General features: G+C 53.6%; 10 protein-coding genes across 10 annotated transcripts; 5 read left to right on the top strand and 5 right to left on the bottom strand.

Annotated features, from left to right (window-relative positions):
* Positions 1-434: 434 nt before the first annotated feature.
* AYL99_04342 (hypothetical protein) lies at positions 435-746 on the top strand (the record flags this gene model as incomplete). Its single annotated transcript, XM_018835856.1, has 1 exon — positions 435-746. The coding sequence occupies one exon, from the start codon at positions 435-437 to the stop codon at positions 744-746; it is 312 nt and encodes a 103-aa protein (XP_018695506.1).
* A 133-nt stretch (positions 747-879) lies between these two features.
* Positions 880-2224, top strand: AYL99_04341 (hypothetical protein; the record flags this gene model as incomplete). The annotated part of the gene is made up of 5 exons (XM_018835855.1): positions 880-1116; positions 1167-1246; positions 1291-1848; positions 1902-1989; positions 2054-2224. The coding sequence occupies 5 exons, from the start codon at positions 880-882 to the stop codon at positions 2222-2224; spliced, it is 1134 nt and encodes a 377-aa protein (XP_018695505.1).
* A 1072-nt stretch (positions 2225-3296) lies between these two features.
* On the top strand, positions 3297-4265 carry AYL99_04340 (hypothetical protein; the record flags this gene model as incomplete). The annotated part of the gene is made up of 1 exon (XM_018835854.1): positions 3297-4265. The coding sequence occupies one exon, from the start codon at positions 3297-3299 to the stop codon at positions 4263-4265; it is 969 nt and encodes a 322-aa protein (XP_018695504.1).
* Positions 4266-5420: 1155 nt separating this feature from the next.
* On the bottom strand, positions 5421-7100 carry AYL99_04339 (hypothetical protein; the record flags this gene model as incomplete). The annotated part of the gene is made up of 2 exons (XM_018835853.1): positions 5421-5555; positions 5628-7100. The coding sequence occupies 2 exons, from the start codon at positions 7098-7100 to the stop codon at positions 5421-5423; spliced, it is 1608 nt and encodes a 535-aa protein (XP_018695503.1).
* A 2083-nt stretch (positions 7101-9183) lies between these two features.
* Positions 9184-11623, bottom strand: AYL99_04338 (hypothetical protein; the record flags this gene model as incomplete). The annotated part of the gene is made up of 3 exons (XM_018835852.1): positions 9184-9336; positions 9492-11476; positions 11527-11623. 3 exons carry the CDS (start codon positions 11621-11623, stop codon positions 9184-9186), a joined length of 2235 nt encoding a protein of 744 aa, XP_018695502.1.
* Positions 11624-13800: 2177 nt separating this feature from the next.
* On the bottom strand, positions 13801-14874 carry AYL99_04337 (hypothetical protein; the record flags this gene model as incomplete). Its single annotated transcript, XM_018835851.1, has 1 exon — positions 13801-14874. The coding sequence occupies one exon, from the start codon at positions 14872-14874 to the stop codon at positions 13801-13803; it is 1074 nt and encodes a 357-aa protein (XP_018695501.1).
* A 416-nt stretch (positions 14875-15290) lies between these two features.
* On the bottom strand, positions 15291-16511 carry AYL99_04336 (hypothetical protein; the record flags this gene model as incomplete). Its single annotated transcript, XM_018835850.1, has 1 exon — positions 15291-16511. One exon carries the CDS (start codon positions 16509-16511, stop codon positions 15291-15293), a length of 1221 nt encoding a protein of 406 aa, XP_018695500.1.
* Positions 16512-17210: 699 nt separating this feature from the next.
* On the top strand, positions 17211-17702 carry AYL99_04335 (hypothetical protein; the record flags this gene model as incomplete). Its single annotated transcript, XM_018835849.1, has 1 exon — positions 17211-17702. One exon carries the CDS (start codon positions 17211-17213, stop codon positions 17700-17702), a length of 492 nt encoding a protein of 163 aa, XP_018695499.1.
* A 412-nt stretch (positions 17703-18114) lies between these two features.
* AYL99_04334 (40S ribosomal protein S2) lies at positions 18115-18998 on the bottom strand (the record flags this gene model as incomplete). The annotated part of the gene is made up of 2 exons (XM_018835848.1): positions 18115-18630; positions 18732-18998. 2 exons carry the CDS (start codon positions 18996-18998, stop codon positions 18115-18117), a joined length of 783 nt encoding a protein of 260 aa, XP_018695498.1.
* A 388-nt stretch (positions 18999-19386) lies between these two features.
* Positions 19387-20061, top strand: AYL99_04333 (hypothetical protein; the record flags this gene model as incomplete). The annotated part of the gene is made up of 4 exons (XM_018835847.1): positions 19387-19400; positions 19455-19509; positions 19559-19664; positions 19715-20061. 4 exons carry the CDS (start codon positions 19387-19389, stop codon positions 20059-20061), a joined length of 522 nt encoding a protein of 173 aa, XP_018695497.1.
* Between the last annotated feature and the right edge of the window lie 601 nt (positions 20062-20662).

Here is a 20662-nt window from a genome sequence, read left to right as displayed (position 1 = left end):
TTCTTCTCCTTCCAGATTTCGACCAGTCGCTCAGCTAAAAGACTAAAAAGACGCTTGCCGGGCACCTGGGATAGCTCCATCCTACCGCCATGATCCGAATTAGTCCAGATTCAAAATAATAACCTCGACCTCTCCTGGCCTCCATTGACTGTTTCTTTCCTCCCTATCGCTTCCGTCCTCTCACTATCATTTCCTTGGGCGAATCTACACCGTCGAGGCCATAACATCGAGGCCACAAACGACACCCGGGCGGATGAAGTGACTGCTGCTACTCATCTGCCCCCAGACCTCGGGCGTTGTCTCTCATGTACCGCGGAGAAAGCGTATATCAATCTTAGCAAATACTCCCACAGCCCTGGTCGTCCACGTCACAGACGCCATTTCGTGACACACATTTACTCCCAAATCCGCTTCGTTCCGCCGCAAAAGAGGCAATGTCTGAGACCGCGTCCCGACCGACTCGCCCCAGAGCGTTGACCAGACTCGTCACTAATGCCGCCATTTCCCTTCAAAAGACCCTGAGCGGAGGTGCCAACGAGGATGGGGACATTGCATCGTGGAATCCGGCCTTGGGGGACGGCCCTGACAATTCCTCTCCCACACCAGCTTCTCATGCACCAACGCAGGATGGCAAACAGATGGCTCCGGATTATCGCAAGAGTGGTGAGATGGGATGGAGGAAATATGTCAAGTACTTTACGCCATCGTACGACCATCTGCCCTCGACTCCTGAGATTGCGTGCTGACGGGAGCATACGCAGCTGGTTCACGGTGACCATGGGCACAGGTGTAAGCCTTTCCCCCAGTTGATGCCCATTGCTGGCCCTGTCTCTCAGTCTCGAAGCGGACGACGAGTTCATCTCATCTGTCTTGGACATCATGGCTGATTTCAAGGACGACCTCCCGCCCCAAAAGATCGTGGCCACCCTTCTCAACCAGTTCCCGTATGGTGCAAGATGGCTCTACTGGCTTTCCGTCATTGTGTTCTGCTTGAACATCGGCCTCTTCGGGTTCTTCATCTTCGTGTCCATTCTCCAATTTGTTCTGTTTCCCAAGGTGTGGATCACCATCATCGAGCGACCCAACCAAGCACTCTTCCTGAGCTGCATACCAGTGGTACGTGTCTCGAGATTCTCTGAAGAAAACGTACTAACAGAGCCCTATAGAGTCTCGGGACTATCGTCAATATGATGGTGCTCGTGTGTGCTCCGTCGTGGGGGAAATGGGTCGTCTACCTCGCATGGGGGTTCGTCCGTTCCAGGTCTTGCAGTCTTTTGCTAATCGATCCAGGTTATGGATGGCCGATGCAGTCTTGTCACTGGTGTGTGCCTTGGTTCTACCATTTCTGCTCGTCATCAAACGAGAAGAGGAGGCACCCCTCTCGACGATGACTGCTCTCCAGATATTCCCCGTCATTGGAACAGTGGTCGCATCCGCCACCGCGGCTTTGGTTGCCGGCGTGCTACCCAACGACGAGCAAGCTTTGGTCACGGTCATCATCGGCTACATTCTTTGGGGGGTCGGCGTCCCTGCCGCGACGTTCATTCTCATCACCTACTGGCAGCGCTTGACAATCCATAAACTCCCGCCCCGCGAGGTCATTGTGTCCTGTTTCGTTCCGCTGGGCCCGTTAAACATGGGCGGTTTTGCTATTATGAAGCTTGGTTCCGTTGCGATGAAAGTGTTCCCCGTGACCAAGACCATCCATCCGCTGGCGGGAGATTTGGCATACAATTTTGGAGTGCTCTTATCCTTGGTCTTGTGGGGGTTTACTTTGCTGTGGCTCTTTCTCGCCGTGGCAACGATATACCACTGCAAGCGTTTCCCGTTCAATATCGGCTGGTGGGGGTAGGTTTCATGACGGATCTCAAACCATCCGACGACTCACTCACCGTGGACAGGTTCACTTTCCCGATCGGCACATTCGCTCTTTCGAGCAATACACTCGCCATAGATATACCATCGCGATTTTTCCGAGTCATTGGATCTGTATTGCTCCTCCATATCCCCCAATACATTTTCGTGGACGTCTGGCTAATCATTGCAATGACAGATAATATCGGTGTGCGTATTCTTGCTCTGGTTATTTGTCGTTTACGTCACCCTCAGAGATCTCATCACGGGGGGGAAGCGACTTTTCAAAATCCCGACGAGAGCCGTGCCCATTGTCGACGATAAAGCGCGCGACAAGTTGGATAGTGAGGCGGAGGGCAAGCTTGTGTGAAGATCGAGAACGACGGCTCGGGTGTTGAAATATGTTCAGACCCTCCAACGATGACTAGACTGCTGTGGGCTGGATCCCTCGGCCTGGCTTCACTGGTCCCAGCTAGAGACCATTCCATGCGGCAAAATGCGGAAAATATGCCAGAACCAACCTCGAGAAGACGAGCGACATGTTGGAAGCTGTCTGACATCAGAGTCAAGCTGACGTCCTATCTGCTGGCCCAGTCGATTCAGAGAGAGATGTGAGTCGAGTGCGACTGAAAGCCTTGCAACTCAGATCTTTGCACGAAGTTCCTGTTTCTGGTGGAAAGCGAGCCAGGTTTCGAACGACCGCTCCGACATTGCAACCATGGGTATCGGTCGAGGCGGAAGCTCTCAGCTGGCAAGCTTGATCCTGGTATCGACATTGGCAGACTGGGTTGGCTCGGTCGAAAGGGCCGGGAACAGAATAGCAAGGCATTCAGGACAAGAGGATGGATTCAGAGTAAATCGTGAAAAGGTTCTGTCGAGCCAACCTGCAGGAGGGACAGGTCGAAAGAGACAGTTTGTCCAGGGAAATCTGTTAATAGATGCCATTGTGAACGTCAAGCCAGGACCTCGCATCTATATATCCATATATCGGTGTCAATATTCGGAGTATATACGCGGCACCTTGTACCTCCCAAGCATGTACCTCATTTATCGCCTCGTCCCTTGCAGTAACGGGCGATAAGATAACAAGACTCGCCTCCCCGCATTGTCACAATAGATATGTAAATAGTCATAGACGAACTGCCACCATGTTTGTTGTTTGTTCGCCTCACCGGCAGCAACCAAAAAATCTGTGAGACATTCTCAATACTGTCGTCTGCAACACGAAAGACTCGCCGCATTCTCATTTCATAGATACAGCAAGCTCCGAACCAGCTCGTCCGATGCCGAGTCAATCTTCTCCAGAAAATCACTGACGAAAAAGAGGCATTCACCAGAGAGGAGAGAGAGAGAAATACACACAGAGAAAAAGAAACAGAGTCCACAGATCCAGAGAAAAGAGAAGGGAATATAATAATAACAGATCAAGAAATCATTGAGGAATGGCGACCACCACCGACGAAGCATCATCCTCATCATCACGGCCACGGCCACGGCCGCCACCGCCGGTGCGCATCCTGATCATCAACCCCAACACGTCGCAGGCCATGACGGACGCGCTGGTGCCCGTGGTTGAGAGCCTGGGGTTTCCCGCGGTGCAGTACGCCTTCTTCACGTCGCCGACGCCGGGCATCCCGAGCATCAACTCGCCCCACGACGCCGCCGAGTCGGCGCGCATCTGCCTCCCGCACCTGCTACCCCTGCTGCCGCACCACGACGCCTTCCTCGTGGCGTGCTACAGCCAGCACCCGCTCGTCGCGCAGCTCAAGGCCGAGTGCGCCGCGCTTACCGCCGCGGCGACCCAGGGCGCCCGCGGGTCCGGGGCGCGGAAGTACGTCACCGGCATCTTCGAGGCGAGTGTCGTGGCCAGTTTGACGCTGCTGGGTGAGCCGGAGAAGAAACAGAAGACAGACGACGACGACGACAAGGACGTCAGACCCGCGTTCGGGATCGTCTCGACCGGCAAAGTCTGGGAAGAGGCCCTGCAGACGGCCGTCGCGGAGTTTATCGGATGTCCCCCAACCGCAACGACAACAAAGTCTCCGTTCGTCGGGTGTGAGACCACGGGCCTCAACGCGAGCGAACTGCACGACCTCCCCGCCGAGCAGGTGCGGCGGAAGATGAAGGAGGCGACCACGCGGCTCCTGCGGCGCGGCCAGATCAGCAGCAGCAGCAGCAGCAGCAGCATCAAGAAGAATGATCAAACGCCGACGACGACGAGCTCAGCAGACACACTCTCGCGCGTCCAGGCCATCTGTCTGGGCTGCGCGGGCATGGTGGGCCTGGACTCGGCGGTGCGCGAGGCCTGCGCCGAGACCCTGGGCCCCGAGCGCGCCCGGGACGTCTACATCGTCGACGGGGTCAAGGCCGGCGTGGCCACGTTGTACGGCCTTGCGCGCAGTGCGTTCTGAGAAGAATTGTATCGATCTGTCTGTCTGTCTGGTCTATCGCGGCCTACAGTACATACTTAGACAGGTGGGCAGGGTAGTAAGTAGCAGGGTAGTTAGTAGGTAGGGAGCTATTTCTTGAAGTATGTACAGTGGGAACGTATGTTATATATGTAGCTGTTTGAGTGAGAGAGTGAGAGAGAGAGAGAGATCCCTATTAATCTACCTAGCTAGTTAGCCAGCTAGCCGGCAAGTGGTGCGAAGGCGAAGAAGGAGAAGCAGGAGAAAAGGCATTCAAGGGATCGTATCCATCACGAGGACCTAAAAAAAAAAGACAGATAGATATGTCATGATATGATGTGGAGAATGAACCCCAGCCGGCCTGTGTATACATGTGCACATGCATATACATGTATATATATACATATATACTTACTGATAGCAGATAGACAGCCAGGCAGGCACGAACGAATGCTGGCTACTGAAGGTACGAAGAAGTACATGTACGTGTCTGCACATACAGTAGCTCCCCAACCGGGGGCCTTCTACAGTGACTCAGTTTCCTCCCTGCTGGGCGATCAAGAGGCGCCGGGGGAATGGGGGGGATCCCAACCTTCTATCTATCTATCTATCTACATCTACATACCTTAGCTGCACGGATCTACGGGACCTCCCCTGTCAGGGGTTGAAGGCTGAAGAGATTCAAAGACACAAACAAGTGCACCCTACTGGTGAAGAAGCCGGGGTGGTTGGGGAATAATATGTCGGTTGTGTTCACTAAATAAGGCTATACACCTATGTAGCTGGATCATCGATGAAAGGAATGACTGTGAGTTGGTTGACTACCCGACTGCGAGTGTCGAGGGCAGAGGAGGCGGAAACGACTGAACAAGTACCAACACCGGTAGGTACTTAGAAGAAGAAAAAGAAGAAAAGCGAACAAATCTGTGCTGTGCAATCGGTTCGCTCGATCGAGGCCGCCCGACCCTTTTGTTGTCAAATTCGCCGTTTCGCAATGCAAGGAAGCCAAAAAAAAAGGCAGTTCAGTCTAGCCACCCCTATCGTCGCATCAACAAAATGCCGAGCGGAAGCGGCTTCGCAGAGTGCTGCTATCTTTTTCTTCTTTTCTTTGCCATTACCTGCACATTAGGGTCGGAAGGGTGCGGAGGAGGGAGAATATCAGAACAACTTGTGTTCCAGCGTCATGTCGGATTCGGGCTGGAGGCCGACACAGGCGCGGAAGATGTTGGTCAGGGCACTACGTTGTTTGGCCAGGGCGTTGACGACAGGTGTGCCAGGAGGTGTGAGTGGTGCCTAGAAGAGAGAGTGTGTCATGTTAGTGAAACAGCCCAAAAAGAGGTCACAACGTAAACAGGGCCGCCTTACCTTCAACATGTAGCTGAGGATACTCAACACACTGTGGAAGCCCTTGTACTCCGCAGCAGCTTCGGTCTTCCACTGGATGCGGGTCATCATCTCAGCCACGAGAACCAGGTCGATGATCAGGGGCGAGGCCAACAAGGAATCCTCGCAGACGTTGAAGATGCTGATCGTCTGGTGACCACCCATGAAAATTTCGGCGTAGTACTCGTCCAAGGCTCGCTTGTTGTCGCCCACGGCGGGCATGTACTTGATGACAACCGTGTGGTCTGGGTGCTCGTCCTTCTTGTACAGAACACTGTTGGCCGCCACCATGTCGTCGACAACATTGGACTTGGAAATCTCCTTGGATCGGAACTGTTTCTGGGAGCTCAAGTTCTTGCCGTCGTTGTTGCCCAGGTGGTTGTAGCTGGCGATGGACGTCAATTTGATGCCGGCGTTGATCAAGAAATCGACCAAGGCAGACTTCATCTTGGTCTGGCCGGACTTGAAGTCGTCACCACCGATGAAGGAGTCGTGCTTCTCCGCGAGCTGGATCGCACCGGGAACAAAGGTGTTCTGGGGGGACCCGTTGATGAAAGGCGTCTTTTCGAGGACGCAGGCGACAGAGAAGACGGTCGACGGCGACACCTCCTCGTGTCCCTGCTCAATGGCTTTCAGCAAGTTCTCCGCGGTGTCGTTGACGCCGGGAATGATGTCCGCATAGCGTTCGGTGTTGGCGGTCCAGAGAACAATGACCTTGTCCAGGTTGTTTTGGGCTTTGAAGTTCCTGATGTCTGCCCTGATCTGTTCGACGTGGTCCATGCTGGCTTTGTTGCCCGGTAGAACGTTGTCCGCACGGTCCTCCTGGTTTGCAGCAATGAAATCCGGGTAGTAGATACTGGGCAGCGGCTTCATCAGGGCCATCTCCTTGTACACCATGGCCTTGAGGGTCGGTTCAAGGACCTGAGCACGGTCCATGGCAGCCGCAAGATCCATGCTGCTGATATCCCAGCCACCAAGCACAATGTCGTTCGGGTGAACCATGGGCAAGACGTCGTGGAAAGGAATATTGATCTCCTCGTTGGTTTGGGCGTCAGCGCCGAGCTTGATGGTGGAGCCCATGATGATGGAGCCATAGTAGTTCGCAGCACGACTTCCCTCACGAGTGTCCCAAACGAGTCCACGACGGTTAGCAATGATACCGGCAGTGACGGTGGAGCCGTTGTTGCCGCCCCATCCGACCAACATGACGCCGACCTTGGGCACTTTGCGGTCGACCTTGAAGTCGTAGACGGTTTCCTTGGGCGTTGCCGTGTACTTGCCGTCGGCCGTCTTGGTGACCGCCGTGGTGCGGTAGACGTACTTGCTCTTGATATGTTCATCCGTGTACGTCACGTTGGGAGAGTTGACGGTGAAAAGTTCCTTGTGCGAGTCCGAAGTGTGATTGGTGCTATACCCGTTCATGGTGCCGACGCCGATTTCCGCGTGTGGTGCCATCTTGAGTTGAAGAGAATGGGCCGAATTGACTGGATCAAAGAATTTGGAGTGTGGCAGCGGCTTCTCTGATGGATGGCGAATTTATCGGGTCTCTGTTGAATCCGATGCTCCTCCAGGAGGGGAAGAGCGTCGGCTACCGTTGAACGGGTGATGGGACCTTTTAAAGACGTCAGAGAGCATTCTCGCAAATGAAGACGAGAACCAGATTCTCAACGCGACGACGGCAATGTCCAACGACCATGGTCGTGGAAAGGGGAACGAATGTATCGAGGTACCACCAGCGGTCGACTGCATGACCAAGGGTCCGATGGCCACGACGACACACGAGATTGACGCCAGGTAGCGCCAGATGGAAGATGCCCAAAAGAAATGCATGAACAGGGGACCGATGCAGGTACCAGTGCTGCAAGACTGGTCGGGGAAGAGGCAACGGGGTGGTACTTACGAGGGCAATAGATTGGAAAACGTCTTGGCGGCTGGGCGGATCACTCGGAAGTGATCCTTGTGCGTGTAGACGAAGAAGGGGGATCGATCAGATCCGGGGACGTTGGACTGTGTTGGTGGTTGAAGGTGTTGAAGGGGGAGAGATGGAGGAATATCGAGGCTTCTTGTATTGTTTCCTTGGACACCCAGTGTGCGTGGTGGAGAGGGTGACTAATGGGAAAGGAATTAATTAATAGGGAATTGCGTCTTTCTTAGTCTCGCTAATTTCATTACTTAGAAGTTAGCACTAGCCTTGATGCTTTGACCGCTTCATCTCTTACACATACTTTTGCTGGAGTCCTGACTGTATCCCCGACTGCCGTTTGGGCAGCAACCACAACCACCCCATAATAATAAGAATAATAAGAATCATAATGCCGATCAAGACGTGTCGTGTCGTGCCGATAAGTCCTTATCATTCGAAAAAATACAAGAAAGGTGGGCACACGGTGGTACCAGTGTGTGGGATTGATCGAACAACGCAGTGTCCTCGGTACTGTTGAGTTTCCATCCCACTCCAGCCCCGACCGTTTCTCTCGTCGCTCTTCTCGTATCTGCCGCCGGCTCCAAATAACTGCTGCTGAAATGCATGTGCATGTGCACCGCATGAGACTTGTACCAACTGGTACCCGCTTGTGGTCCGGAACCGTATCTTGGAACTCCTACCGACCTCCAATCAATCCACCACCATGCAGAATCTCACCTTTCGCAACATCCCGCATCTCTCCGAATCCAGTCTTGATATCCGGCTGAGTCCACTGACCCAATCTTGCTCATCTCCCCTCGGGTGCGCAGTGGATGTGGATTGTGGATTGTTGTGTCGGTCACACGACGACCTCGCTGGCCCAATTTCAAAACTTTGATGCCTAGGTACGGTACATACCATCCACGCCCTGACGGCAAGCATCTGTCTTCTTCGACTGGGCGGAAAATGTGTCCGTGTTACACCATCCGGGGGTCTTCTTTCGTGGTCGTCAAAGCAAGCTTTGGGATTTCTGTTCCCTTTCCGAATCCTGGACAATCTTTTTCCTGTCTCGGTTGTGTGCTTGCCTGCGAGATCTGTCACGATTGACGCAGCAGGTCATGACACGCTAAGCCGACCAGTGTGCGTCGTGGGGGTGCCGCTGCTTCCCGAAAACGCCGGTGCCTAGCCTCGAAACAACTGTCTGGGTATGGTGTCCTTTTCCACCATTGCATGGGCTTGAGTCGCGGTCGTCGCGGTCGAATAACAACCATCACGGCAAAGGCCTCCGTGACCACCAACGCTCGACACGCTCAGTCTCAGTCTTGCCGGGCCTACTGGAATAATTTCACCGCAAGGGGCCAACGGCCCGACGTCGCACCAACCACGCATACTCATTCGAAAAGGAAAGCATTTGTAAGATCCGATGATGAACAACAGGTGTCGGTTCAGGTGTTGCACTGGCATACACATTATCGATACATATCTAACACATTATTCTCCTGATCGCGTACCTGTCGGCAGGAAATGATCTCACCATGTGGCCGGCACAAGTCTTGAATATACCATAGTTAATGTTGGAAAGGCAGGACAAATGAAGCGGACCAAATCCTGCTGCGCACCACAAAACTGGAAAGGTTACGGTCGTGCAAAGTCCAAGGTGTTGGCATCCCTCCAATTCTCATCGAGGCCAGCTTCGAATGGAAGAAACTCCGGTGCTTCGCCGGGGCACCAAATCCCGGCCTCAAATGTAGCATCTATCGTCGTGATGATCAGGTCGTCGTCATTAGTCTGGTCGTTCTTCGCTCAGGGAAATTCCTGCCCCTCACAAGTCCGGGGTCTCCACTGGAGATATATTCTCGAATCAATGGGCTCGGGCGGCTGGGGGCATTGTCATGGAACCTTGGTAGGGTTGCAAGCCGAAAAGCATCGCGTTCGCAATATACCTTCCCGGACAGTTCAAAATAGTCGTGGTCCAGTCGAGCCCGGCAAGTCGTGCACTTGAGGCACTCCGGGTGATGCTTCTCTTTCCCACGCCCCGCCACGTTGGCCGTTTCCATGTACAGACCTTCGATCCCTTTGCCGCAGGTAGCACAAAGAGAATTCTCCAGCTCGTGGTAGTGGTAGGCACAGTACGGGTGATCTTCATAAACGTAGAATTCGGCCGTGGGAAATGCAATCTTGCACGCCCGGCACACAAAGCAATCCTTGTGGTACCGGCCAGTCAACCGGCCGTCGGCACTCGACACGGATTTTTGTCCTGCGAGTATCAGTTGAGAACAGCCGCGGCAGACACCTTTGTTGGGGACGGTGGACTTGGTACTGCCGCTCATTGATGCGTGAGGCTCGTGGGTTGACTTCGGGCTTGTCTGTAGACCCCCGGAGATCGAGAATAATGAGTCTGTCGAGTCAGAGGCGCGGTTTGGGAGGTCTGGAATCGGCGACAGACGGCCTTGCTGGAAGAACGGATCTGTTGGTGAATCGGCCGAGAGCTCTGGAATCTTTGGTCTGAGTGGTGCTGGCACATTAGGCTCTCCAGAATTGAGAGATCCGGCATTTGATGGTTCCGATGCCTTCGATGCCACGTTCTCAGTCTGCGGAGAGCTCGATCTGGAGCTGGCTGTGTTCTCAGAGAATGCAGCCGAACCGTAAGACGACGCCGAGTCAACAGACACTCGCCGAAGAGCCTCGATGAGCTCTGCACCTTGAGGATCAGGCGACACGACGGCGACGTCCTCCGTCTCTGGAGTTTCCTTGTTGTCAGTCTCAGCAGGGGGAGTAGGCTCCAGCGGCGGCTGTTCGATTGCTGGTTCCACAACGACCGTCGGAGGAGCGACAGCGACCGGCTCGGACGTCCTTCCTTCGAGCGCTTTCAGTGATTCCTCGTGGCCCAGTGAAGGACCAGGCGATAGCGACGGCGACATGCCCAGAGGAGATGGCTCTGCTGTAACGAATGACCGATCGCTACTTGGACTAAGGAGACTTCGGCCAGCGAAGTAGGTATCGTGGATATCTGGCTCGTCGCTAAGAGCTTGTCGCACCACTTCCCTGCGCGATGCGGCTGACTGCGATCGTCGTCGGCCAAACAACCGGCCCAATCCTCTCGTCAAGCTGCCAACCGGAGATGGCTGGGGTTCGGTAGACGATTTGGCCAAGGTGCTGACTTCCTGGTTGCTGAACAGTGGAGGAGGTCTTTTTGTTCTGTATGACGGCTCAGTGCCGGCTCTAGAGTGCTCACCCATTGGTTTAGGAGCCTCGTCCGTAGGCGGCGAATTGAACTTATCAGTTTCCGAGTCACCAAAGTCAAATGCACTGAGACCAGGATCTATTCTCGTGTCGGCAGTAGGCTCTCGCTGAGCGTGAGAGCTCGAAGTTTCAGGCGTGAAGGTCTTTGCGTGCAAAAATTCTGGAACTCCATCGCCCTGGGTTGCTGAATTCACCTCAGGTGGTTTCATCTCCGTTTCTGGCGGCTTTTCACTTTTCTGTTGGAGGCCGTCCCTTTCCGTGTTCAAAGGCTGTCTTGCTCCACTTCTAGGACTTGGTGAACGAGACTGCTTCTGTCTTGGTGCTTCATTGGCCAGGGTCGTCACGGAGTTGTCTGATCCTCCTCTTGAAAGCGGGTACGGCCTGCTCCCTGTAGGTAATCCCTTCTGAACATCACGAGGTTTGGATGGTTTTGTGTCACTGCGGTGAGTCGCCGATCTCTCTCGCCTTCGTGTCGTGGCGGCTCTCGAAGGCAGAGGGAAGGGCGGAAATGCACAATCGAGGTTCGTTAATTCCGGTGACGGTGGGCGTCGGGGTCCTGGTAGCGATCCCTTGCGGATGGCAGGGCCTGGTGACCGAGGGCCAGAAGTCGCACTCACGGGAGAGATTACTGAGCTGTGCCCACTGCTTGCAGGCGTGAGCTCGCCGTGAGGTGCCGGAGGTCGAACTGAGCAGTCGGTTAGCATGTATTATCATGAACTCTTCTACGAGACTCACAGCCAAAAGAAGGATCGATCCTGGGTAACGGCGGTCGTTGCGGCCTCATGCTCCTTGAACCTATGGAGGGGTCCGCCCGCGGAAGAGGCGGAGGCATCGTTGAAGCTAGCTTTGTGAGTCGACTGCATTGTCTCGAGAATCGAGCATTGAAGTATACCTGAGGGTGTTGTCGTTGATGTTGTCGTTGAAGCACACTGGTGCTCGGTCAAACCTGCCATATCGACATCTTGTCCGCAGTCTGAACATTTGATGACAGGCAACAAAGTCGCATTCCTGGCGGAGGTTTCCATGCTTCCTTCTCCCTTGCTGTTGTAAATCCTATTATCCTCCGTCGTACCGCTCTATTGTCCCAGATCTCCTTTCATCAACGGCATCAGCGATCTCTTACCAAGGAGCAGTTCTGCTGTGATCTGTCTCTGAGCGCAGCGTTGAGTCAGTTGCTGGAAGATATCGTATTCAGTTATCTAGAGTTCAGGTAACTTGGGTTGAAAGGGAAATGGCTCTGTTAAGATAATGGGCTTGGACCAGAACAACCAATCCGTTGGTTAGTTAGGACAAGGTATGTTAATGCGGACGAGATAACAAGATCTCGGCCAGGAACAAGCAGAGCACCAGGTAGACGCCCGGTCATTTTGGCGCAGGATCCAATGCATTATCCGCAAGCTGTCGGGGTCGTGCACTCTTTGGCTGGGGTAGGAGATGAGGCTTTCAGAAAGTTCGCGTCTAAAGTTGATTAGACGGTGGAGATGAAGCCACGGCGTCGATCAAGGCTGCATCAGGGCTTGCGGTAGGCTTTTTCTAACTCCTTTAGCATTGACGTTTGACCAGGGGGTTATCAAATGGGCCACTCTAGCCCCAGCAACCAGTGAGAATTTGTGCCAGAAAGATCGAGAGGCACATGCTCACCGACACAACCGTTTTCAGTGTCTTACCTGTGTCCCCAGCACCTCATAGACGAGGTTGGCGTTCCAGGAGGACTTCTACGCGGTGTCCTTGCTGGCTCTGGCAACAATTGATGAGCTTTGTGAAAGGATTGTTTCCGGTATCAACTGAAGTCTCAGCTTTTTTTCCCCATTGTGGCCCGAGATGTGGATTTCCCGAAAGAGATTGATATGTCCCTTGACTCCATGTCTTGCGTCGTCATCTTCGAAGGCGTTATCGCTTTCCCATACGAAGACTAGACCGCAGCCACGAACAGCCACCTTGGCATGATTTGACTCGCAACGCTCGAGGACGAGGAGCACTGGTGGCTTTCTGCTAAGCCTCGGTGGGGTTTGGGATTCTGGGTTCCACGCTCAACGGACATTGATGCTTAACCCGTTGAGAGAAGGTCACAGGAACCAGCGACTGAAAGCTGCAGAAATTCTCCGAGGTGCAGGAAAGTCACAGGGATACACCACCAACACCGGAGATCATGGTGACATGGGTCAGACTGGGAGATGCAGGAGCCCAGACCGCACCAGACAGACGATTCGAGGGAGGCAACATGTGTTGGGTTAGCCGTTGACATTGACTTTGGTGATGATGAGTGGTCTGGCAGGAGATTAAATTGGAGATGAGGGATGAGGTGTCGTCTGTGGGAGACAGGAACTACCAGTGGGTGGCTAGCCTAGAAAGAACCAACTGGGCCGGCACTAAACGCCTAGTCGCCCAGGGCTCTTTAACTAAACTTTCGCCCAGTAGATCCCACACCGCCGCGGCCGTAGGCGCCGGCCGGTTTTCCCCCTGATTTCTCTTAAGTGGCCAATCAGTGCTGCACTATTCAACTTCGCTTGCATATCAGAGCACAATTTTACTGTTCCTGTGGTATACTTTTTCCCTTAGGACGGTCCCGCACCACACTGCGTCGAAAATCCCTCCCGTTGGCGGAATACTGATTTCGAGAAGAACGCAAAGAAGGAACATCATGATTCGGCGCCAAATTGCCCATATAGCTGTCGCCAATCAGTGCATGCTCAGCGCCGCAGTGGCAACCACCCGAAGCAACACGAGAACGATGTGAATCCACAAGACTGGGGGATTTCCTGCGAATAATACATGGTGCTCTACATACATAGGTAGGTAGGTACTGAGGATGGCAGAGGAACCACTCACGGGACGGGCGGATGGTCCATACTCGTCGGGACCACCTGGGATGTCGACATGGCTCACCGCCGATCACTTGCCCGTTCCACAAGAACAGCTGATGCCCGCACATCTCGCGTCGGTGAGAAGACAAGCGTGACGAACAAGAACTATCCCATGTCGGTTTCATCCTTCAGAAACGGCTGCACCTCATCCCGGCAATTGCTTTTCCAGCTTCACCACGTTGGGCATGGACACACCCCCAACCCTGACCTTGCTAAAATCCCGCTCGAACCCCTCTTCGACATCAGGATACGGACCCATGGGCGTGATGGCCTTGGGGTTGATATCCCAGTGGCTCTTGGTATAGTTTTCCTTGATATGCTTAAAGTCTGTCGTCTCCCTGAATCCCTTGACGTTCCAGTACAGATTCTTCAACCAATTGTTCAGCTGTGGGTAATCGTGCCGGATCGTACCCAGGTTACATTTGAAATGCTGCACGTACACGGTGTCAAAGCGCACGATCGTGGCGTATGCCCTAATATCCAACTCGGTTAAGTCTTTGCCCAGGATGTATGGTCCGCCATTCTGCGCGACCATCTTCTCCAATTTGTTCAATGCCGCAAACACCACGGGGACATGCTTGTCGTACTCGTCTTGGTTCGGTGCGAATCCGGCCTTGTACACGCCAGTATTCAAGTCCCTCTGCATCCAATCACTCACCTCGTCGATCTTGCCGCGAAGATGCTCCGGGTACAGCGTGACGCCGGCATATTCCTCCTGTAGAAGAGAGTTGAAGGCCACCTGCAGATTCCTCATCAACTCCGGGCTCTCATTGTTCACGATAGTGCCGGTCTCCTTGTCCCAGAGGACCGGGACGGAATACCGTCCTTTGTACCCCGGATCCGCCTTGAAGTAGACCTCGTGCAGATATTGGCTTCCGAACAACCTGTCGACCGTGGCGTTGGGGTACTCGTCGTCGGATTTGGGGAACTGCCATCCGGGCCATCCATGCTCGTCGCCCTTGGGGTAAGGTTTCACGATGGAGATTTCTATGAGGTCGGTGAGGCCCTTGAGGTGGCGCACGAGATTTGCTCTGTGCGCGAATGGGCAGAATAGTCCGATGTACATGTGGTAGCGGCCCTGCTGCGGAGGGAAGGGCCCATCTGGAGTTATCTGGCCGTGCCATGACTGTGACGATCCCTGTAGGTGCTCGGCCACAGAGCTAGGATTGGGGCGGCCTGGAGGAGCAGCTGTATTCGCGGAAGTGGTCGTTGAAGACATCGGAGGCGACAGACTGTATAATAGATTGAGGGCAGATTGTCCACTATGAGTTGGGATGAGCTGTTTCGTGAGTGCCTGTAATCTCCTCATTCGATCCGTGCTCTCCTCTACATGGGCTGAAGATGCGTTTATGACAGGGCTTAATTGTTAAAAAAGGACACTGACTACCCCGTACTGGTGTTCAACTGGGTATTGCATCGATTACACATTGGAGAGCGCATCAATTCCGTCTCGTATGACGTCAACTCCCATATCCTTGACATATACGAGGTATCGACAAGACAATCAATTTCGCTCAGGCAACTCGCCTTGAGAGTCCCAGGTATGATGGGCTGACGCTCATCTCGCTTTTGCAGTGCTGCAGGGGAAATAGCAACGCCTTTGTCTGACCGCCTTACAGACGTGAAGCTCCTTGCTTATGTCTCCGACTTGACCTTTTCCTTCAGTTGCTGTCCTTCTTCAACCTTCTTGGACAACACCTTCTTGACATCGTCAATGGCACTTCTGACCAGCTTCTCTGCCTCCTGCCCATGCTTTTGACTGAGCTCCTGCAGCTGCTGCAATTTTGATCCAATCTCTGATCCACCTGGCATCATGTTGAGGAGCTGTTCAATTCCGCCGCCGGCGCTTTCTGAGGCCTTGTCAACTTGGTCCTTGACGAATTTCTGGAGATCGTCTGTATTTCCTGACTGCACCGCCTCTTGGACCTTCTGCCACAGTTGACCCAGATCGCCACGAAGCAACTTTGACTTGTTCTCCTCGATGAGCTTCTTCATTTCCGGTTGCTTGTCCAGAAGCGGCTTGGCCTGTTCCATACCCTTCTGCCAGGCCTGGTCGCCGTATTTCTTCAGCTGTTGTGACTTTTCCTGCAACAAATCCTGGACTTTCTGCACGGTCGAGAGGCTGACGCCGCCCGCCAGAATGTCACGCACTTGCTGCCATGTCTCGTCAACTGCCTTCTTGGCTTCCGGGCCGTACTGCTCGCCCATCTGCTGCAGTTGTTCGAACTTGCCTCCAAACTGACTCTTTATCTGGGGGTGGTTGTCCAGGATGTCCTGCCCAGCGCTGACTGCCAGACTGCCGATCCGCCTGAAGCAATCTGCAAGTACTTCCCCAGCTTGTACAACAGCTTCCATGCTGAATCCCTTCTTGGTGACGTCCTTCAACTTCTTGTATGTATCGTTGACGATCTCGTCGACTTCATCTCCATGCTTCTCCCGAACCTTGTCCACATCTTCGAAAGCAGAGTCGACGTATTTTGAAGCACCCGGAATCATCTTTGTGTAGCTTTGCACCGTCTCCTTCAACCACTGAATAGCTTGGTTGGGCTCTGGAGCGTTCTGGGTGGTCTTTTTGAAGGCGTCCTCAACGTAAGCTTTCGTAGAATGTATTGTGTTCAAGGTAGTTTTGGCACCCGAGAAATAGTACCACATGTATCCCAGCACGAATGCAAACGAGCCGCCAGCCAAGCCCCCCAGAAGAGCCTGGCTCGAAGATGACGAGGCATTGGTAGTGGGTTTGGCGGGAGCTGTAGACTGGAAGCGGGCGCTGCGAGGTCGTGAAGGCACTTGCACTGGTCGACGGACTCTCAGTGCTCGACTAGAACGAAGAGCTGCCGTGGGTGTTCTTCCGAGCATCGTGCAGTGTTCTCAAGGTGCTACCAATGATTCAAAAGACTGGGGAAACAATAACGCAGAGTATGACTGGAGCAGAAGACCTGTGAGTGAGGAGGGTCTGAATAGTAGTGAAGGAAACACACAATTCAAACGAGCAGCTTTCTTTTTCACTGAAGACGAGTTCGCGCAACAATGACGCAGCTGCAACCTGTCTGGGCAACGCTTGACCCGTGAATTCAATCCGAGTCGACAATGTCTCATTGGCAGGGTGAAGTATCCAGGACGTCATTGTGAGAGGTTCGACGCCACAGAACACATAGACTCTGCACAGCATCACGTCACGCGAATTCCTTTACAGCAATGAGGCGATTCCCAATTGGTTCTTGTCATTACGGCCCGCTGCTCAGAAATGCGAGGATGCTTGTTCATGGGAATGAATCCCTGGGGGACAACAGACTTGCAATCCAATGCAGGAACCGGACTGAGCGACTTCGTTTCCCCGGATTTTCAGAGGGTGCGAGTGACCCGAGGCGCTGAGTGGCTGCGCTTTTCGGCTCGACGTCATCACCCAGATGGGTGGCCGCGCTGCCACCAAACTACCACCGGCTGCCGAACGCCGGGCTCGGGTCAAACCTTGCAGGCTCAGTGTTTACAACTGGCCACCTCCATTGTCCGTCTCTACCAAATCTCGCGGTGTCTGTCCTAGTAGCAGCCGCAGCCATGATGCGCACAGCTGCTTCCAAGTCCGTTCGACGGACGACGGGCACTCTTCGCTCGCTTCGAACGCCTCAGCCATGGAGGACAATATCTTCTTGTCTTTTGCGACCAAATCAGAACAGCAGGGGCATACCCTCAACACCTTCACGGTTCCCGAATCCTCACCAGATCTCAGCATCATTTCACAGCTCCTCCCCTCGATGCGCGCAATCACCCACCGCCGACGCCCTGATGGAAAATCTCAACGACCTCTACGCCACCGCAAAGGACGAATTCGAAATCGCAGCCGAGGAGACGGAGAAGAAAACGGTCTATGCGGCTGATGATAGAGAGGCCGCAGCGGACGCATTGAAGATGCTACAGGAGGCCTTTCAAAAAGCGCTGAAGGAGACAAGCCCGGAAGTCAGCAAGGAGATTCAGGGTCGAGTGGGACCGCGGATACGAGAACTGGAGAATGCGGTAAAGGCAATGGAAGAGATGGCCATGGAAGATTGAAATATGGGGTTCAGCAATCGCCAGACTAATATCCCTGCGAATTGCTTGGTCGGTGTGCACATCTGAAAATTTGGAGACCGGCCTTGTGAAATTCTAGTAGCACGGGCCACAATCGGGGTCCGCTGCACGGGTAGAATCTCCCAAGTACCTGTTCAATGTCCGGGAGTCTACGCTCGAGAAATTGAGATGTCCAGCGTAGCTGTGAAGGAGATGTCACAGATATAGAGATCGCACACAAGGCGCAGTGGTCCAAAATTTGAAGCACATTTAAATCATGGTATTTTCTTGATCAGGTACAGACTAGTTCTTCTTGTCCGTACGCCATGCAGAGCTGTCTCTCACATCTGCCAATGCAACCTTCGAATCAGGCCTTGTTCAGCTGTGTGTTTCGTTTTCAGATTACCTGACCCGCCTAGTAACGCTTGCCCTCTCTCAGAACATCACCATACTCCTCCAACGGACTTCTGATGAGCTTCGTCTCCTTCCACAAGTTGGGAGTCAAGAATCCGTAGGAGTTGCTGACTGCCACGAACGTCGCCTTCAGGGTGTTTTCCAGCGTCTTGGTGCTGCCCGCAGATGAAGTGTAAGCGTCTTGCACACCGGCAAGCTGGAGCAATCTCTTGACGGCCGGGGAAGCGACGAGACCGGTACCTCGGGGGGCGGGGATCAATCGAACCGTGACGGAACCGCACTTGCCGGATTCTTTGGTTGGGAGGGAGTGAGGTTCACCGAGGTTGGTACCCCAGTAGCCTCGTCGGATAGGGAGGACGGAGAGTTTGGCGATGATGATGGCGGCACGGATGGCGGTCGCGACTTCTTTCGAGGTCTTGATGCCGAGACCGACGTGGCCCTCACTGTCGCCGATGACGACGATGGCCTTGAATCGAGTACGTTGACCGGCACGGGTCTGCTTTTGGACGGGTTTGATCTGTACGCGGAAAGGGACTCGTCAGAAAAGAGAAACACGGTCTGCCGGAAGAATTTTGTGCGTCGCCTTTCCGTAACACCATGTGGATTGTGGCCTCTTACCTTCATGACTTCATCCTTGAGTTTGGGCAAGAACCAGTCGACAATCTGGTACTCCTTGATGGGCAGAGAGTGCAGGTAGATCTGTTCCATGCTCTGGATTTTGCCTGCCTTGACGAGACGGCCGAGCTTGGTGACGGGCTGCCATTCCTTCTCGTCGGACTTTGCACCACCACGGCGCGGACCTCGTCGCCCTCGACGATCTCCCCTGCCTCGATCTCCACGACCTCTATCACCGAAACCGCCGCGTCCTCGGGGAGCGTCGGCCATGTTGTAGGATTGCGCAGGTAATTGATTGTCAGGTAGTGGGCGCAAGTTGCAGGTTGAGTCGCTGATGGTGCGTGAGTGAACCAGTCAATCCGCACTTTGAAGATTCGTCAAATTCATGCCAAGAAATGTATTTTGGAGTTGTGGGCTAAACCGGATTCGGATGTTCGGATTGACTTTCAGAGATGGCAGCCTCTCCGCCGCCAATGCTCAGGGCAAGCCAATGACGCATTTGCAACCATCAAAAACAGAGGTCTTTGAGATTGTCGCCAACATTGGTATTTCAAAGTGCTCCCACGTAGCTTAAGTGAAATCAAAGAGCTTACCAGGACAACACTACTAGATTTCATTGATTTTCCTGCAAAGGCTTGTATATCAGAGCGGAGGAAAGATGCCGATACGATGGTTTTTCTATCAAGACCTCCTTCCCGATACGTCAACGACTGACCCCTGGCCTAGGTATCAAGCAAAGCTGGCAAAGCGGCCACTGTTGACCCAGACCCTGACCACCGCTGTATGACTATCACTCCAGCGGTTTGTCCAAGGTTTGCTGACCAACACAGGCGCTTTTTGCCGCGGGCGACACGCTTGCCCAGCAGGCAGTGGAGCGGAAAGGAATACGAAATCATGACGGCGCTCGGACAGCTCGAATGTGCTTGTATGGCGGCTGTAAGTGCGAGGTTGCTAGTGTGTACTGTGGAGGAAGCTGACATGGCCAGGTGTCTTTGGACCAGCAGCTACCAAGTGGTATGCCTTTCTGCAGAAACGCATCAACCTTCAGTCACATAACATGACGATATTGGCGCGAGTCGCTGCTGACCAAACCATCTTTGCCACCTGCAATCTTGCCGTCTTTCTCTCGACAATGTCGGTCTTGGAAGGAAGTGATCCCAAAGAAAAGCTCGAGAAGCATTACCTTCCAGGGCTGAAGGCAAACTGGGTGTTATGGCCGGCAGTTCAGGCTGTGAATTTCAAGTTGGTGCCTCTCGAGCATAGGGTTCTGGTCGTCAATATTGTGAGTCTTGGCTGGAACTGCTTTTTGAGCTACCTCAACAGCTCGAAATGAGTGTGGCATAGCGAGACATTCATCAGTGGTTAGCCTAGTGATCTGGCAGTTTTTGGCATCAGTGGGTTCAGCATGGCAGCATAACTAGAGGTGTAGGATCTGTGAACAATCTGCACGAGCGACATTGAATGAGAAAATCACATAGACCACGAAGAGATCGAGAAAGAAAGAGGATGGATGGAAGAGAGCAGTCGAGAGCCGAGAAGAACCGGACGTTGTACCTGTATGGCGATGTAAGCTAAACCGCATTTGGAGCCTACGGATTTTATTTCATGCGCCACTGGCGGCAGCGGCGAAGGAGCAGTTTCAAACGTTCACTCACAGCAGCCTCGACGTTTGTCACTGCGCTCTGTATAAGTCACTCGAGCGGCCACTTGCTCTTACTTGACCACGATCCCGTCCCTGAACGTCCATTGCACCTGAGGCTTCTTCTCGCTGTCAGAGGTGCTCGCGTTTGAACCAGTTTTGCTAAAGACCCGTCTGCGCACGGCACGAAGCAAACCTTTGACGGCTTCCCTTCCTCTGCGCGCTTTTCATTTCGTCGTGCCTTTGCATCGATTAACTCTTTCCTCTACACTGAAATTGCAACCTTAAACCGGAA

This window comes from Fonsecaea erecta (assembly GCF_001651985.1).
Source record: "Fonsecaea erecta strain CBS 125763 chromosome Unknown Scaff3, whole genome shotgun sequence".
In the NCBI taxonomy this organism is placed as follows: domain Eukaryota; kingdom Fungi; phylum Ascomycota; class Eurotiomycetes; order Chaetothyriales; family Herpotrichiellaceae; genus Fonsecaea; species Fonsecaea erecta.
Note: the sequence above shows the minus strand (reverse complement) of the source record. Positions and strands in the feature narration are given on the sequence as shown.